Below are 19,869 nucleotides of genomic sequence, written 5' to 3'. Positions count from 1 at the left end.
TGACGTGACGTGATATCATCCCGAAACAATGACATAAACGTTAACCTCTGCCATGCCATGGCTGTCTGTGCAGCTGTGCTGTGCGTTATATTATAGGAGAACATGATATCCCAGATAGTACTTTCCCTAAACAAGTATAGCCTTAGGCTAGTAGTGAGTGCGCTTTTGATGAAGTGATGGATGACATGGAAGAGAAAGCCAAGTGCTTTTGTCATTGACTGAAACATCTCATGACAATGGACCACATCCTTTGTCCTCCTCTCTGTAACTGGGCAACCACATTGTCCCCATCTCCCCCCATCCATCTCTCTTTCCTCCTTCCCTTCTTCATTCTCTTTTTGTGCTGCCTTTTGGGGTTTGGATGTATGGGCGAGCCGGCGAGGAGTGGGCGTCAGCCAGCCGATGGGTGACGGGATGGAGCGGGAGGAGTTCCGACTAGTTCCGACGTGGGGGAATCCATCCAACCAACCACGAAATAGTGTGTGTGTTGACAGTGTTGTGTGTGAGAGACAGAGAAAGAGATAGAGATAGGGAGACGGGGGGTAGCAGGAAGATTCGGGAGTGAGTACTACAGGGACGGAGTTTTAGTTGGTAACTAGCGGGGTTTCGGGGCTCCCCCTCCCCGTCCGAGAGAGATGCCGCTCTCACCGAGGAAATCTATCAAGGAGGCGTTCATGTCTCTGGCCGCGTCTCCAGCGTGCGTCTCGTAAGTGATATATATCCATTTGTAGCCTAATTATTTGGATTATTTGGATTTCTGCATGCCATCATTCTGGATTTGTTTCAAACGCGGTTTAGATTCGATACTCTCTGACTGACTAGGCTAGATGCTTGTTCTGTCCAGTGCCAATGGATTACAGCGGTCATGGTCGCAGCCACATCAATTCATTATGTATGTTTGTTGTTTGAGAGAAGTTGCTGTAGATTTACATTGTTTGAAATGTTTTGGAGAGCATGCATGCAGGCGCAATATTTTTTTTCCTTCTTCGCACGACGAGGGTGTCTCTCTCTAGACAGACTAAATTACAGAATGCTGCGCAACCTAATATGTTCCATGATGACCATTAGTTTGTGCACAAACCATGCTCAAGTTGAATTACTTCAGAGTCAGACCAATGTAGTTCCAATGAGCGCAAGTTGCCACCTTTGAAACAGTCAAGTAGGCTAGTTTAGTGTATCGATTATTCTAATCGGGTTAACCGTTGACACTAAACAACGATTTAACTGCAAAATTATTGCTAATTTAAAAGCCAGTATAATTGGAGATAGAGATGGCACTTTTAATTCTGCACGAACGACTTAAACGTTCAAATAGAGATATTTTATTTTGAATAACATTCATGCATGGCGACTGGCGAGTATTATAGGCAGTCGCCTAACAAATCAGAGACGTGCATGTTTGTTAAGGCATTTCATGCATTTATCTTACATTTTTAATGAATTGTTCTTTACTGGAACGCCAGAGAATTTGTTTAAAATGACATTGTAGTCTACCAGTCCAGTAGACTACAATGTAGCCTACTACTCTGTACAATGTCATTCATGTATCATTGTGTAGTTCGATCATTTGCATTGCATTTGATTCGCATAATACATAGAAATGTATATCTATATAGCCTGCCATAGTGAAGGTGCATAGTGAAAGGAGACCGGGGATAATTTTTGATTGCAGCCACATTTTAATATAGGCTTTAGGCTACACTGCTGCGGCCACACATATTTCTCAAATGCATATTATATGAGGTCATTTATGTTTGAATACATGCAGGCAACTATAAATGTCAGTGTCAATGTCAGTCCAAGAACAAAACTTGTTTACAAACACATTGATGCTCTCCTGGTCAAAGCATGTCAGGGACAGTGTTGAATTGCATGTAGTGGAGATGGCCTCTTTTCTCTTCTAATGGATTATAATGGATCGGAAACAAAGGGATTTCCCCAGGTAGGATACCTTAGACACTGCCTGAATCACACACCACAGCTAATCATCGGCATGGCTTTGCGTGGTATTTGAAACCTCTGCGCATAGAAAATGCACTCTCTCAGAGTAGACTGGCTGTATTCTGTACAAGCGAATGGTGCATTATTTGTTGCCTAACCCATGTTGCGTTTGATGAACACAACTTTCTTTCTGAAAAGTGGTGCCTGCCAAGCACTTTCTTTTTGTGATGGGACTAATTATCTCAGCCTCCTTGACCTTGCACACTCCTCGACAAGGACACAAGCCTCTGCTGGCGCTGTGTCCAGGACAGGTAACTTGGTCTGGAACAGTAAACACAGCGCTGCTGTGTAAACAAACGCTCCAGGTTTCCATGTCACGGGCCGTGATAGCGTATCACCCTTTGACTGACTGACTGAAGAATGAGGTGAGCTTCCACTCAGATAGGGTTTCTGATTTGGTGTCGTTTTTCACAGGAGTGATTTAAGGCAGACTGACACCTAGACATTAATCAGGCAGGTTGTGAGCAGAGCTGGGAAGGGGAACATGTTGCTACACATGTGTTCTGTTATGTTCTCCTGGTGAAACTCCTCACTGTCGGTATATCAGAGGACACACGTGGTTGTCTACACACCAGTGGTTCCCAGTTAGGGTCCCCAAATTATGATTAGCTCAATGTGCAACATTATTTTCTCACTCAACAGTAAACAAACCGACATACAGTATAAGTGTATGCTTGATGTTTCTTCCAGTTTAGGGGGAGTTTTTCGTTACCACTGTCGCAAAGTGTCTGGAGACAGAATATACAGGGTATCTGCACATTTCTAAAATGACAATTTAAGGGCTGTTATTAAAGATCTTTTTAACAAGAAATTGGCCAAATTGTCAAATATTGCGTAAGAAAGCGGCAGACATTGTGAAAATGTTGGAGATCCATACCCCAGACGGCTATGCAATACCCGTTGTAACCGTGTCAGAGTACCCATTCCACCCATCTGTCTGTGTCCCTTTTATGGCCATAATTAGTTTCTATATTTGTCTGTCTGTGTCCCTTTATTCCTATATATATGGAGGCTTGTGTCAGGTATGCCAAAATATAAGTGTTGTGATCTCAGAACAAGCCAGCTCCATACATGGAGATATAGGGGTGATCAGGTCCAGCGCCTTTTGTGGTGGTTATGGACAACCGTGGGTCACGCCGGGGACACCGGGCAATGCAATCCCTGCGGTGGTGTGGAACGTGTGTGTCGAATATATTGCTTGCTCAAGGTCCCAATGGTCTTACTTGTAAGTGAACAAAATATTAGACGGATCATAAAACAGAGATTGTCGATAATTCTTCAAATTCATTGGGGTTGTGTGAGTTGCAGAAAGCAGAAATAGCTGTCTTAGGCAAAATGACAGGCCACAATGAACTGACATTGTATAAGCTGTTGTAGGTCCAATACACGTAGCACGGCAGTTCTCAGCGTCCATATCAATGTCCAATTGTTGAAAGTTAATTACTTTAGATAATACTTTCTGCCCAGCGATATCAGCATCCAGAGAGAGATTGTCTGGAGGTATTTTGGCCAGCCTAGAGGGCTTTCAAATGACCCCCAGCCCAGAGTACAGTATGTGTGCCCCAAGCCACTGCTGAGAATTCACTAAAGGCAAGGGGGGAGTCTGGAATTCTTCAAAAGACCAAGTTCTTACTGGTAGCTGCTCCTTAACTTTTGTTCCCATGGGGCATATTCACGTGTGTTTATGCGTGGGTTTGCATGAAGGATGGACAGAAGATTGTCTTGGGAGGGAGCTCAGGCTGTAGTGCAGATGTCTTATTATAGCCGGAGGAAACGTGACTGTGTGGAATATTGTTCATACCACACTTCATACATTCCTTATGCCACATGTTTGCGGAGAAGATTTTATTTTTGACCCTCGCTCTGAGTTGGTCCCAAACAAACCCTGACGATTTTACTGTGCACACTTGTTGCAGTAACGTGTGTGTGTTTGTGTGTGTGTGTGTGTGTGTGTGTGTGTGTGTGTGTGTGGGCGGGGGTTCTGCCCTTCACATAGTTGTTGTCGTTTTATTTTCTCTACAGTACCTTAGAATAAGTCTTTTCAATTTAAAAAGTGCAGTTTGCATTTCTGAGTTAACACAACCCAGATGATGAGTAATCTCTCCTGCTCAGGAATGTTCGGAGTGTGTCTGGCCAGGAGGAGGGATGACGACCTGCTTCTTCTGATCTTAGAGAAACATGTGCGTGTCTCGATCACAGCAGTGGTATTTCTACCATGTATAACTGCTGTTGTTGTCTCCTTATTGGACTTTTCATATTTCTTTATGACTTTATGTTTCTTTATGACATGTTTCTTTATTTCCTTATGACTCCACGCCAGTGTTTTTCAACCAGTTGTCCGGGGACCACCAGTGGTCCTTGAGGGGGTTCCCAGTGGTCCCCAGCTGAGCTAAATGATGGAAAGTTGGTAACCTAATAGGCCCTTATAGATCTTTAACTCTCGAGAGTGTGAAATGAAACATTTTACTCAGTGGTAAATTATGTTAAACATTTGCATCACTTAATTTTCAAGAAGTCTACACAATTAGACAATGTAGAAGTTTACTTTTTATCTCTTCTAATGGTACTACTACCAACATCAATATAGCATGGAATTGTGGACAAAATCTTATCCACCGACAACAAAATATTCTTTAGTTTTAGGTCTGAGAGGCTAAATGTCATCAAATGGTGGTCCGTAGCTCACATTCCGAATAAATAATGGTCCTTGATATGAAAATGGTTGAAAACCACTGCTCTACGGCGCTACCTGCAAAAAGCTAAATGAAAAATAATATCACCCACTCGACCCATTTCGACCCACCGTCATGAAATTCCTGGAAATATTTTGAAAAACAAACATTTTCCAGTCCTGGAAAAGGTTAGAATGTATCAAGTGTCCTGGAAAAATATTTGGCTATTCATTGTTTTTGGCTATTGATTTTGTTAAAAAAAAGAACTTTTTCCAAAGTCGTTATTTGCCAAATAGGCAGCATGATTGCAGCCTAATGTTTTCCAGTAAGTGGCAAAAATAACAGATCTACAAGCTCACGATGTGCTGCAGCGTGATCCTATGCCCTAGGACAGGTGGCGTAGCAAATACTTGCACAACATTTTTAATAGAATGATAGCATTCTATATTCTATGTTTATTGTTGAATCTGGAAATTGTTTTAAAGGACCACTTCACCACTTTTCAACCTATCTTCATATAATAGGTCCTCACTAATAATCACGATAAAATGGCACGATTTGTTTCTACTCAGTCTGTGTCTCATAGGAGGGCTGTGGGCAGTTCAGAAACCGTCTTCCAGTGACATCATCATTAGGCAAATTATTTTTTAAACAAGATTTTTGTACAAAAATGTTTAGATTTTCATTATCGTGAGAACGATGGCTTCCATTTTCACATTGCAACTTTTCAGGACTAGAAAGCCTGCAGTTTCTATTAGCCTGTATTCCCCATCGATGATGTCACTGGAAGACGGTTTTCTGAACTGCCCACAGCCCTCCATTTTTTCATGATTATTAGTGAGGACCTATTATATGAAGATAGGTTGAAAAGTGGTGAAGTGGTCCTTTAAATATTCTGGAAAAGTTTTGGAAATTCATTGGTAAACATTTGTGGGAACCCTGCTACACTTGTGATGTGGCAATGAAAACCAGATGCCCTTTTTGGGGTGCTATGTAGGCTATACATTATTTATGGGTGCTTTACTCTTTAAGGAAGCCTCTGAAATAGAAGGGGAAAGGGAGGGTTACTTTACAAAATAACGCATACATACTGTATGCAAACAAGAACCAGATTTTTGTTTATGCTTGTGTAAAAGTGGTAGTTTGCTACGTATGAGTATGACTGAGTACAAATAGCCGATCTGCCAGCTCACAAGCTTGTAGTTTGTAGTGAGCTTGTAGATTCATTTTCAGCTATATGACATGCCCAAAATAGAGACGCCACAAAAGGTCAAATAATGCCAAATATATTGACCAGACTGATATCGGGCTAAATTAACTGACGTGATCTTATTGACACAGATTCTGTGTATTTTCTTTGCTTTTTTTTTGTTTTGTTGACTTGAAAACAATCAAGATCAAATCTAAAAATATAAATGCATTTAAATGAGTGGTTTTCAAGGGGACACAGATTAAAGGGACACTTCACCCTTTTTGCAAAAAATATATATCAATGACCTTTATAAGATTTAGAACACTTTTCTGGCGTTATTCTTTGTGTAATCTCTGGTTTTAGATATTTTAGATTATCCTCACACTGCAGCTAGACCAGCCCCAAGACACAGCCGTCACGGACACTGGGGTGTTTTTGATTGATTGATTGAAATATTTATTAACAGTTTGCAGAATTACAGTACATTTCAAGCACAAACTCAATACAAAGACTGTTAACTGTGAGTGGACGACCCAATTAAGCATTACACTTGTTTACAAGAGGGTCCACCATGTTCAATTCCCAAGACTTGTTCCACCTACCTACAACCTTCGTTGACTCCACCCCCACATGCGCATTTGTTATTGTGTATCATGTCGCCGTCAGCAGAGCAGCAACAGAGAGAATATACAGTAACAAACAACTCAGAGACGAGGAGGAGACACTGGTGTGTGTGTGTGTGTGTGTGTGTGTGTGTGTGTGTGTGTGTGTGTGTGTGTGTCCCGCCAAATCAATATGTGTACCGGTAACTTCACAAGTTACAACACAGCTTTGGACGCACATATAGACAGTATGTGCTGTCTATAGACACTATTCTATCTACTCATCTTATAATATATGGTTATATACATGTAGAAAAAGTATCTGAAAGAAACAACAGTGCAATGTATTACTATTATACAAACAAAGTAAATTAAATGGCACCAAATTACAGTACAGTAGGCCTAGCCTAGTGCATCCATGGGACCCCCAGTTCCACGGATGGGTCCATTATCAATATTAAATCAAAAAGTTAGTAAATCTGTAAATTAGCCTTGCTGTTTGAAATAAATAAATAAATACATTAATTAAAAACACTTATATAGGAGTCATACATTTATAGCTGCATAGAAAATATGTAATTGAAAATGTGCAATGGAATATTATTTTATTTGAATACAATCAATCAACCAGACTTTATTGTCACAACACATTACAAGTAACATGGGTGAAATTCTGGTTGTGCAGGCACTCATTGCAGTTACGGGGATAGACAACAATCAGAGCTACACAGCTGCAGCCATATTTCGGCGCTGCCCTCAGCTTTCTTGCATCAGAAAAAGAAGAAAAGAGGAAGAAGAAGAAGGATAGGGGGGTGGAATGGTTGAGGGGTATTGACAGAGAGGGAGGGGGGGGGGGGAGGGATGGAGACATCATAGTTTCATGTGAAAGAGATTGCCATCGAGTTGTTTTTCTGTTTTTCATTCAGACCAGTGAATGTGGAGGCCGCTGACCTGACCGCTCCTTCCTTGACACAGACATATAGCCGGATGTCAGGGGAATGCCTGAGATCCGCCTGCAATCAAGCTTTATCACTTCTATCTTCCTTCCTGTATAATATATTTTGTAACTGCAAATCATTTCACCTATTGTTCTCCTCTTACAAACTGACAATAACTGAACCAGATATTTTATACAAAGAAAGTGGCTATCATCACTGTTCTACACTGATTTGGCAGAACATTGTGGCATTGTACACGCTTTATATTGCTTACACATTACAATTTGAGGAACCAAAAGCTTAGATAGAATGTTACTATTATTTACTTCTAGGTGTGCCAATTGAAATATTGAATCAAGCCGCAATGCATGCATACTGCTTACCTGTATGAATGGTTGGGAATGGAGATTTTTTTTTAGAGACCATTCTTGTGGAAGTAAGAAAAAAACGTACTGCATTACTGTGTCCTTTTCCATTGTAAGATGCAACCAATCAACCCATGAAATTGATATTAGTGTTTATTGAACCTACATTTCTAGCAATATAGGCCTACTCACTCGTGACAGACAATATTCCATCCACACGAGTGACACGACACCCGCTGGGTTCTGGACCAAGCGTCCAAAGCTGTGTTGTAACTTGTGGAGTTACCCGGTACACATATTGATTCGGCAGCCCTGGGGGGTTAGTCGTGGCAACACCAGCGTCTCCTCCTCGTCTCTTGAGTTGTTTTTTTCTGTATACTCTCTCTGGTGCTGCTCTGCTGACGGCGACATGATACAAACACAATAACAAATGCGCATGTGGGGGTGGAGTCAACGAAGGTTGTAGGTAGGTGGAACAAGTCTTGGGACACCCCGGTGTCCGTGACGACTGTGCATCTTGCTGCAGTGTGAGGAGACAAATGTAGTCCGGAAGGAATACGGAAGAGTGTCTCTGACGTTAGAGCCACTCGGATAATCTAAAATATCATTACATTACACAAAAAATAACGCCAGGAAAGTGTTCTAAATCTTATAAAGGTCATTGATATATATTTATTTGCAAAAAGGTTGAAGTGTCCCTCTAAGTACTGCTACTTTTATTCTGTGCCACTACATGAACTGTAATCCCTTCTTTCATTTCTTTTTCTTTTTTTTAAAAGATATTTTTGGGGCTTTTGGCCTTTATTGATGGAGGAAGTGGAGATAGACAGGAAACGAGGGGAGAGAGGCGGAGTTCGCCAGGACCGGGACTCAAATCCGCAATGCGCTTGTCAGGCTGCATTATGAGCCTATTTGCCTGGACCGTTGGACCACCCCGGGCCTTTTTCACGGCATCATCAGACCCTGATTACATGGCTGTAAATTGACACTCTGGACGCCCAGGGTCAGAGTTGAACTGACACTCTGTAGCCCCAGGGTCAGAGTTGAAAACAATTGATCTAAATCACTGTTTCCCAAACACTGGGTCGGGACCCATTTGTGGGTCGCGGACACATTTTTATGGGTCCATTAATTTTTTTGTTTCCTACATTTTTGTTTTTAATTATTATACTTACGCAAGCAGAGTGCGCAAGTACTGCGTTCGGCTGGGTATGTATGTCGGTGTTGTCCACCGGCCAATTAGGGACCATGTCGGAGTAAGAATGGTGGTCCCTTATTGGCCGGTGGACGTAACCACGGTACGTTTCAGAGTTGGTATAAGGTCAATAGCGGGTCTAAAAGATTTAGAACAGCAGTTGTAATAGACATTAGTTGGTAGCAGTACTTTGCAGTACAAGTAGGTCATGTATAGCCTACTTGTGTGCAAGGTGCAAGTTGTCACCTCGACAAAGTGCATTTCTAGTTTCAAAACGTTTTCACAGAAGAGAACAATCCCCTAAAAAATATTTTTTTCCAGTAATTTCATGAAAACAAGAAAAATCTAAGAAATTCTATAAATTAAAAAGCAAATGTTTAAAAAGTAGTGAAAATAGCCGATCTACAAGCTCGCAACGCGGCACGAAGCGTCGCATTGTGCGCTTGCAGATCTGCCATTTTCACCAGTTTGAGTTCCCTCTTTGGGGTCTCGACCCCAAAGAGGCCTGACGCCGATTCTAAAATGCCTTCTAAATCCTGACCTAAGTTTTCTGAAAAACTTCAAATATTTATATGGCAGCATCAAATATTTTACATTTTTGAATACTGTACATACTGTACAGAACCCTAAGAGGGGTTTCCGCCCAGAAGGGGTAGAACACCAAAAGGGGTTCCCACCCAGAATGGGATAAATCACAGCAAAACATTGAAACTGACGCTCAAAAAAGGCGTCACCTACAGTATACAGTAAATCACTCAAACAGGCAAAGCACGCCCCACAGACACATTCAGACATTGTTGGTTACGTTGCTCGGCACGAGTTGTTTACATGTGTTTATAATGTGAATGCTGTTTGTCTTTGTCTCTGTGCGACTGTAACGGGAATCATCTGTCTGCCATGCACGACCAGGATTTACACATCTCCGCTAAATGTGGAGGAGGAGGTCTGGGTCAGGGCTGTATGTGTCGCTTAAACAGGGTGTGTGATGGCTCTCTCTCTCTCTCTCCGTCTCTTTCTTTCTCCATGTGGTTGTGATAATGGACCTGCCACATATTCTTTAAGCCAGTGTCTCTGCATTTCCATTTAGACTGTGGCTGCGGCCTTGGCGCCGAGCGCCACCGCGTTTAGAGAGCGTCGACTGCGATGAAACCCCGGGGCCATGACGACTCCACTAGTGGCTCAGCCTCCGCCCCTTCTTCTTCAGCTCATTGTTGAAAGATGTAGGAATGAGTTGGCCTTGACTGGCCCCCTTCGAGGTACTGCGCAACTCTGATTTCCATTCATTTGCATTTATTCTGGCATTAATGGCCTCAGTGAAACGGGCTCCTCGATTACTAAGTCTGTGCAGAGTGTATTTGTGTGAAACTCGATAGTTTTTTGTGGTTTTTCAGGCTGTGGGTTTGAACATGTGAGTAGCTTTGGGAAATGGAACAAAGAGGTGTGGGCGCGTGCGCATGCGGGGAGCTTTGTCAGAGTCGTGTGTGTGTGCGTGCGTGCGTGCGCGCGCATGTGTGTGTGTAGAGCATTTACCCACAGCTGTTAAGTGCTTCCAGGACTCTGTGGCACACAAAAAAAGAAAAAGGTGCACACCCACATACGTACTACGTTATCCACAACCTTGGCAGAGAAATGCCAGTATCTGTCCAACAACTGCCCGTGAACCTATTCTGAGAGAGAGAGCTAGGACGCTATTCAGAGAAAATGAACAATGAATCAGCGTGTCTTGGTCTGCTGAGCATGTGTGTGCTCATGAGAAGGTCACAGAGAGAGAGGCAAGTAGATTGTTTGCTGGCAAGCAGTTGTGAATAGACAATGTTGTTGTCGGGTATACTGTAGCTGTGGGTTGGACAGTGAGTCCAGTAAAATGGAAACTTCATTACAGACCTGGTTCCCCCCTGACTTAGACCTGGAATAAGAGTGTAGAAGGTTAGGCTGTGCAGTCTCTCTGCGAGTTTCACCATCTCACACTCCCTCACACTAGTAATTTCTTGGCTCTAAACCAGTGGTTCCCAAACTGTGGTGCCGCAGGCCTGTCGAACCCATTTTGGGGTGAGGGCCGCATTGGTCAAAAGGTCACTAGATGTGGGCCAGAACCAGTTGCGGACATGAAAAGCGGTTTTATGGTACAATTTAACACAAACTGCAAAATCCCATAAAACACTGTTGTAAGGAGATGTAAAAAGAAGTTGTGGGAGTATACAGCAGCTGCATGTCTCTCAGTGCGGTGACATTCTGTGATATTTGCCATAATCATATTAAAAATGCCAAATACAAGACTGAGCGTTTTGGGTGCGTCAGCTAGGTCAGGAGGTAACAGCTGGGGGCTGCTCTAAACCATTGTTTCCCAAACTTTTCATGCTGAGACATTTGGAAATCTGCGCTCTTCTTGATCGTACCAGTGAAGAAACATGGGGAAGGTTGCCGTATATTAGATTAGTCGATGGGTGGCTCTTCCAAGACAGATTTTGTGCTCTCATTAGAAGGCGGGTGTAAGTGCCATCCAACCGATTCTCTTGTTTCTTTGAAAGTGTCCATGTCTCGGAGCCATAGAGTAGAATCGTCTCAACGGTCGTCCTAAATATTTTTACTTTTAACATTTTACTAAGCTGGGATGACCAGATCTTATGCATGTCATTGCATGCTGACCAGGTCATACCCTTCCTAGTTTGAAAGTCCTTTTGGGAAGAAGATATATATGAACCCAAATACTTGTAGTCATCAACCCGTTTCAGAGGAGTGAAAATAGCAGATCAACCCGTTTCAGAGAAGTGAAAATAACGTGTCGCTTCGTGCCGTGTTGTGCTCTTGTAGATCGGCTATTTTCACTACTTTTTAACCCATTTTTGACTGAGGCCGATTCTAAAAACACCTTTTAAATCCTGACCTAAGTTTTCTGAAAAACTTTAAATATTTATATAGCATCAAAAAAAATATTTGTTTGAATAATGTACATACTGTAACTGTACAGAACCCCAAGAGGGGTTCCTGTCCAGAAGGGTTAGTTAGAACACCAAAAGGGGTTCCCGCCCAGAATTAGTTTGGAATTTTTTTTATTTTATTTTATTTCTAAACAAAGAAGAAGAAACTATATACTGTATATGTATGCATGCATGCATGCATACATTTATAAAATTAGCATGCATGCATACATTTATAAAATGTATTTATATGCATGGGAAACAGTGCTCTAGTCTAGACTGACTTTCTTTTCTTTTTTAATGTTATTTAAGGGGTATTGTGTTGATCTCAACGGATATGTTAAGGCGAGACAGACAGATGGGAACAGTCCCTCAACACGTTTAGTTAAGTCCCAGCTGAGCTAATTAGTGTTGTCCTATTACTGAAAGGAAGACTGAGCTCCCTCGTTCACTGACTCACTGACCTCCATTGTTTGAGACTGAGAGTAACGTGGCAAACTGCTCTCTCTCTCTCTCTCTCTCTCTCTCTCTCTCTCTGTGTCAAATGCAAGTAGGTCTCTTGCTCTCTGTCAAATGCAAGTAGGTCTTACTGTTGTGCACAATTGTGCAGATTCTTTCACTGAAGAAAACCATACTGATCATGTTTCAGGTGCTTATTAAAGGCCTATTCATACTCCAGTTTTAGGTGAAAAGGTGTAGAGAGATGTGTTTGGGGTGAGCGGTGAATCGCTTACCATTGTGGCGTGATGTCATGTTGTAGTTTTCGGTACAAGAAGTATGAATAGGTCTTTAGTCAGATAAGTTTGAAAAACATGAAATGAAAAACCTACAATACTCATTTTAGTGACCAGACCAACCTCCAGTCTACAGGCTGTGCTGTAGACAGCATCAATGCTGGGATTTCCTTTACCTCTCACGGAGAACATGCAAAGAAGACGAGATTGAATTCAGTCATCATTGTGGTGCTGTGTATCTCTGCATTCAACAGCATCACTTTTGGCCTTCATGTACCCTCAGTGACGCTACATGGCCGCTAACTAAGTAGCTGTGTTTGTGTGTGTGTAATCATCCAGCCCTTCTGTTGAACTCTGATGAGTAATATTACACTTGTTAATGCATGACGTACCAAATCAACCACAAAAGTACAGCTGAAGCTTATTTTTAGCGCATTTCTGCCTCATTACCGTGTATGTAGTTTAGAGTCCTTTTGTGGAGCAAGCCATACATGTTTTCCTTTTTTCCTGCCCTATAAATGGTTTGCACACCTAACGGAGCACTGTAGATTATGAACTACTGAACACGCATTAACACAAAATCAGTCAACATTAGCCCTGCTGTTCCTAGTTTGGGCATGTCAAGACTCATTATAGGCAATAAAATTACGAAAATACCAGCTCTACAAGTTCACAACCTGTCACACAACGTGGAATAGTGGCAGCAGTTAATTTATGTGACTGACTTGGTGTGGTTGTGTCTTGCCTTTCACTGTAAATTATTGAGTCGCTTCAGTTGTGCTCATGCTGTGCTGTGTGCGTCGTACAGTTGCTGCACACAGAATCATCATATTCTTATTCAACGATACAAGACGACAGCTATTTCAGTTCAAAGACTAGGTATGACAGCTGCCAATGCCACGCAGAAACGCAACAGGATTAAAAATACATTGCAGAGTGTTTAAAGACGACTTCACCACTTTCAACCAATCTTCATATAATTGGTCCTCACTAATGTTCATGATAAAATAGCATTTCTTTCTATGCAACCTTGTAAAAATAACCTTTTTTTTAAGTGTGGCACTATTAACCACACCCTACAATAAGACAACAGACCACTGGTAGAAAAAGGAAAATGCTTTATAAATGAAAATGATATATAAGCAATCAGAATCGTATATTATGTCATGATTGTCATCTTGCTGAACTGATTCCTTTGGGGATACATTCTTTGTCCAAATGAATGGCCTTTTGTGTTCTTTGCATTTTTGTAGACACTAGACAGTAATTTGGGCTCACCCTAGCAAACCTATGGAGCTTTGCATCATTCATAAAACAATTTGTGTCGCAATGAAATCAAGTCATGCTGTGAGACATTTCATTTCAGACTCAAACTGAGCAGATTAGCATTTCTATAAATAACACCCTACTACATTGTTTTTCATTTGCTGTGCCTTGTGTGCCCCCTGCAGGCGGTTGAAGGGAGTGCTGTGTCACCTGCGCTCTCTGTGGACGATGCTCATGGTGCTCATGGTGGTGTGCGTGGCCATTCAGATCATTGGAGTGGTGAAACAGTCCAGGTAACTAACCAATCAAATCATTGGATTGGTGAAACAGTCCAGGTAACTAACCAATCAGATCATTGGAGCGGTGAAACAGTCCAGGTAACTAACCAATCAGATCATTGGAGTGGTATAACAGTCCAGGTAACTACACTAACCAATCAGATCTTTGGAGTGGTGAAACAGTCGAGGTAGCTAACTAGGTCATACATGGGCAACTGGCGGCCCGTGGCCCCCACCTACACTAATGAGGCCTGCAGGTTAATATCAGAATACTGACACATTATTGATTTCGGCTGTTACAATTCCAAACATGAACCACTTTAATTACTCCAGTCCATGTGTAGCTTAATGACTAAATGTTATTGTGTTGTTTTTTTATGTCAAATGTATTTCTATTTAGTTCATAAAGTTAACATAACTTTAACTAATTGCAGTTTTTTCAGTACTTCAATTAAAATATAGCAAAAATAGCTGATTTACAAGCTCAAATAGATCGATTTTTGCTATGACAGAAATTTGGCCTTCTGGAATGAGAGTGGAAATATAGTGGCCATCGTCGGTGTGTGTGTGTGTGTGTGTGTATTTGAACACTATTTTAGAAACTGTGTAGAGTCAGATTGAGAGTGTACTCATCTTTAACCTTACATAAGGGTCTGGCAACCTCATTAGAAAACTAAAGTAGCAAGCTTGTCAGAATTGTCCTATCTGTCCATATCTTTTTATATTTGTTTATCTCATTTGCTCTTATGTTTCTTTTTATACTTTTGTGTACTGTTTTATGTATGGATAATTTTCCACCTTGTGTGGGGAATAAAGTTGTATCATATCCGGTCCATTATTTATTCGGCATCTGACAGCCACGGACCACCATTGGATGAGATTTAGCCTCCCAGACCCAAAACGTAGAATATTTTGTTATCGTTGGATAAGATTTTCTCCACAATTCCATGCTGTATTGATGTTGGTATAGGAGAGACAACAGGCAAAGGTGTTGATCAAAATAACAATTATTCTACATTCTACAATTTACACTCAATATGTATCTATATGGGTCCATTTGGTTATCATTTAGCTGGGGACCACCTGGAACCCAGCCAGGGACCACTGGTGATCCCTGGACCACTGGTTGAGAACCACAGGTCTATATGAAGATAAGGTTGAAGTGCTCCTTTTAACGGAAATGTAAACATAAGCTTTGCCAAGCAAATCTGACGACATTATATATTTTATCAAAAGTGTGCATGTACAACAGTCTCTGTTGGTATTACTTAAATCATCACAACGCATGAATTTTTGACTATATTCATTTCCCGCTGTCTTCTTCAAGGAATGGCAAACTGACAAATGATAGACTCCTGAACTTGAAGTTCACCGCCGGCATCCATCGCCCACTGCCTACTTTAGACTGGCGCACTGTTTACCAAGAGGAACTGAAGTCTGTAGGATCATTGGAGAGAGGCTTCCCAAGGACGGAAGAACACACCAAGGAGGATGAGGTGCAGCTTGTGGTGGTCGAGATGCTCGACGGATATCCAAAGTCTTCGAATGATGTCTTATCACGGCATGACGATGGATCCCAAAGCAAGATCGTAGATCCTCCGACGGAAGCAAGTAAACGTGGAGCTGGAAATGTGGTCCCATCTGTAGACGCGGCGCCACATGGAGACAAGTTGGACACGGGACTCAAAGGTTCAGCAGCTCTCCGCCACGAGTGGATGACGTTCCACAAAACGGGGAAGGTAGCAGCTGAGGAGCCGAAGAGTTTAAGCAAGCTCTCTGGTCCGAGCTCCTCCAGCGCCCACCGCGGTGGCCCAGTCCTCGACGGCCCAGTCCTCGACCACAGGCTCAGTACGGTCGCACCCGTGAACCCGAGCACGTGTCGGCCAAAGAACCACCTCGCGTTCCTCAAGACGCACAAGACGGCCAGCAGCACCATCCTCAACATCCTGTATCGCTACGGCGACAGCAACAACCTGACCTTTGCCCTGCCGCTGAACAAGCACAGCCAGCTGTTCTACCCGTACTTCTTCGCCTCCCACTTCGTGGAGGGCGTCCGCAACAGAAGTGTGAGGGAGTTCAACATCATATGCAACCACATGCGCTTTAAGAAGTCTGAGGTGAGCACAATTACAAACAATTTATCCATTTATTTTTCCAGTGTTACTGATTTAAAATACTGTATGTATGTGTATGGGCACTACACCCATTTCTTAGATTACACTGTACACACTCAGCTTTTTTCAGACGGGGAGCATGTGATGCAGACGTTGTCGTCTGGATCAACGACACGTCTGCTCATGAGAGGTGTGACTTGCGTAGCGTAAAGCTGGAAATAAAGTGGATTGGACTGAAAGCTCAGCACAATCCAGGTCTAGTCAGTCGCGGGCGTGTGCACGAAACGAGCATGTGTGTGACAATTTTACAGGACCACGTGAGTCACCCTGCAACTTCTCCCTGCGTACAAAATAAACACACGCCTCTCATTGAAAATTTATTACTAGGCACATCAGTCCCTGCCCGTCTGAAAAGGCCTTAACTCTTAACAATTGGTTACATCAGAAAACATTTTTGGTGTTGGTGTTAGCAGTGCATGTCATCGTCAGTGTTGCCAACTCTTGTGAGAGAAATAAGCCAACCCACCCCCCCAAAAAGCCCAAAACAAGCCAACTCTTGGCCAAATAATATTGCCATAAAATACTAATAACTAAATATTTGATGCATTTATGTCTATAACTATGAATGTTTTGGTCATTTATTATAGTATTCCACACATAGTTGAGACACCAGACCGATTCTGTCACTCAATGTGATATATACTCTTCCCCCCCCCCCCCCCCAACAAGCCACCACATTTTTTGAACAAGCCCAAAAAACCACGACTCGGGGGCAAAAAAACTCTAGAAAAAAACAAGACAACTTTGGCGGGAAACAAGCAGACTTGGCAACCCTGGTCATCCTTCACCTTGTCATGTCTCTTCAGGTGGAAAAGGTGATGCCTCCAGACACCTTCTACTTTTCCATCCTGAGGCATCCGGTAGCCATGATGGAGTCAATCTACATCTACTACAAGAGCATCGCGGCCTTCGCCAAGACTCGCAGCTTGGACGACTTCCTCAGTAACGGCACGCGCCACTTCAATACGTCCCAGGCCATTAATAACTATGCCCACAACCTCCTCGCTTTTGACTTCGGCTTCGACAACAGCGCGACAGAGGACAGTCCCGACCTCGGGGAGAGAGCCAGCTATGCCATCGCAGCTATCGAGCGGGATTTTAACGTCGTGTTGATTTCGGAATACTTTGACGAGTCCATGATCTTGTTGAGGCACGCTCTCTGCTGGTCTCTGGACGATGTCGTTTCCTTTAAGCTCAACAGTCGTAACGAGCGGACGCGTCGCACACTTTCGCCAGAGACCGCGGACAAGATTAAACGTTGGAATGCTTTAGACTGGAGGCTCTACGTGCACTTCAACGCCACCTTCTGGCGGAGAGTGGACACTGTGCTGGGGCGAGAGCAGATGAGGAGGGAAGTAAGTCTTTTGCAAGAGCGACGGGAACAGCTAGCGAAAACCTGCCTCAAAGACGGCACGGCGGTGGACCCTTCGAAGATAAAGGACGCCGGATTGAAGCCGTTCCAATACGGGCAGGCTGTCATTCAGGGCTATAACTTGAACCCGGGGCTGGCGGGGCCCACTCTGACACGATGTCAGAACCTTATCACTCCGGAGCTGCAGTACACGGACGCTCTTTATTCCAAGCAGTTCCCTGTGCTCACAGCTCGTCTTAAAGAAGCGGCACAGAAAAAGGCTGCGTCACAGAGTGGTAATAGAGTGGCGAACTTGTTTGAACGTGAGCGGGAACCCCGCTACAGGAGAACTGTATGGCACAAAGAGCTAAGTATCCCAAACCAGAAAAGCCTATTTATTGCGAATTCAAATAACAGAAATATGCCATGAGCGGTAGTGTCTGATTATTATTTATGGGACTGTTCAGATGTAATTTGGTCTCTCTGAGCATTTTGGTTTAGTACTGGTTACTCAAGACACTGTTCATTGGTCTAAAATATTTATTGCACAAGGGGAATTTCTGGGTACTGGCTATTTAGCTTAGTCAAAGATTGATGAAGTGATTAACATATTTGTAATATCAACAATTTAAATAAGACATGCTCAGTCTAAAAAGAATAAGAAAATAAAATCTTTAGTTTGGATTATTACGGTTGACACGAGACCAAATGCTATTTATTTCTGATGACTTGAGGGTTTGTACAGTAAAGAGTGAAAGTCCATGTGTATTTCCCCTGCCTCCGTCTTGCCTTCAAATACCTCAGTACTGTTTTCCCTCAGTGATGCTTTAAATGTGTTGTGGATTTATTTTCATATTCTTTAGAGCCAGCCCTGGGAGCAGTGCCGAAAACAAACATATGGTAACAAAAGGACAATATTTCAAGGTTTGTTCCTTAAACTCATAGGAAAGAAATCACTTGAGACATCTCAAAGTCATGGAGTCTCCGCACGTCGACTGGTGTTTATTGTTTTTTGGTGAAGATCATGTACTTAACATCGAATTAATTAGCAGATAAACGGATATCCTTTCTATTTTCAGAGAGAGATTATTATTTGGAAAATGTTCTTAGTTCTTTTTTCTTTGCAATTTTCCTTTGTACAATTTAATGTATGCTGTGTCCCAAGACTTTACTGCACTTTAGTTTGCTGAAAACAAATGATTTGTGTATGATAATCGAGAGAGAGGAAATCTGATTTATGGTGATATTGATGATTAGTCTTTGTACTGCAAGAGATTACTTTTTTTTTTTTTAGGATGGGAGGGTCCATGTCTATACTGTATATATGTGATTTTCATAATGTTCTCATGAACACACTGTTGCCACTCATTGGGATCTGAAATCATTAAAAGATTAATCCAACAATGCCCTAGGTTTTCATCTGACTTCTATTGCACCCCTTTGTGTCACACTTATTTTTATTTATGATTATGGTACAGATTTACAGGTTATGATCAGATGCGTGGGGAATATCATGACTGCAAAATTAAAGATCTACAGCAAGTAGGTTAAATGTATTTGGTTGAATATGAGCTTCTTTTTTTTTTTTACTATTGCCATTCAGGATGGATAGAATGGAATAGATACAGAAAGTGAGAAGGGATCTTGAAAATCTGTTATTCTTGACAAGTGACACCATTGTACTATGGAGCAAATTAGTCACAGGCTGTCTTGTTCGCCACTATAATGGTGTAATTTGTGACATTTGGTACAATGTTGAGGTGTAGGCTAAATCTACCTGGGCATGATATATGTCTTAATACTTAATATTAGAATAGTAATATTAGACTGATTGTTATGCACAGGTTGCTTGCTCTACAACCCAATGTCCTAAAGTTTAACATTGTTTAAAGGCGGTGATTATCAACCCCACAATCCAATCGCCTATTCATATAATACTAGAGCGGTGCCTGTTGGGCACTGGCCTACTTGGAAGTAACGATGCAAGTTGGAAATGCATGCCCCACCCAGTTATGTCCGTGTCCCTTTTATCAGGCAAGCCCAAATGTGGAGTCTATGCAGAATGTCAGAACAGGCATAATCTGTTTTTAAATCGGTGCTTCTCAAATCTATACTTCTGGATTTTGTCCTTCCTGTCAAATCAAGCACCGGCACTACCCTGGGACAGCATATCTACCAACTAG

The 19,869-nt window shown here is 42.3% G+C and overlaps 1 protein-coding gene across 2 annotated transcripts; it reads left to right on the top strand.

Annotated features, from left to right (window-relative positions):
* Positions 1–519: 519 nt before the first annotated feature.
* gal3st2 (galactose-3-O-sulfotransferase 2) lies at positions 520–19,081 on the top strand. Of its 2 annotated transcripts, XM_083774095.1 has the most exons (4): positions 520–706; positions 14,069–14,176; positions 15,489–16,278; positions 17,142–19,081. In XM_083774095.1, exons 1-4 carry the CDS (start codon positions 636–638, stop codon positions 18,114–18,116), a joined length of 1,944 nt encoding a protein of 647 aa, XP_083630221.1. In that variant the 5' UTR covers positions 520–635; the 3' UTR covers positions 18,117–19,081. The 2 variants fall into 2 exon arrangements, with proteins under 2 accessions (XP_083630221.1, XP_083630222.1); XM_083774096.1 differs by lacking the exons at positions 520–706; positions 14,069–14,176 and adding an exon at positions 14,252–14,260.
* Positions 19,082–19,869: the final 788 nt, after the last annotated feature.

The sequence above is a fragment of the Protomyctophum parallelum genome, assembly GCF_964188405.1.
Source record: "Protomyctophum parallelum genome assembly, chromosome: 9".
Lineage (NCBI taxonomy): Eukaryota > Metazoa > Chordata > Actinopteri > Myctophiformes > Myctophidae > Protomyctophum > Protomyctophum parallelum.
Note: the sequence above shows the minus strand (reverse complement) of the source record. Positions and strands in the feature narration are given on the sequence as shown.

Coding starts and splice junctions, on each gene's coding strand:
- gal3st2 (XM_083774095.1), top strand. CDS start 636: ATGCCGCTCTCACCGAGGAAATCTATCAAGGAGGCGTTCATGTCTCTG. Junction 14,177..15,488: donor GGAGTGGTGAAACAGTCCAG/GTAACTAACCAA, acceptor GTCTTCTTCAAG/GAATGGCAAACTGACAAATG. Junction 16,279..17,141: donor TGCGCTTTAAGAAGTCTGAG/GTGAGCACAATT, acceptor ATGTCTCTTCAG/GTGGAAAAGGTGATGCCTCC.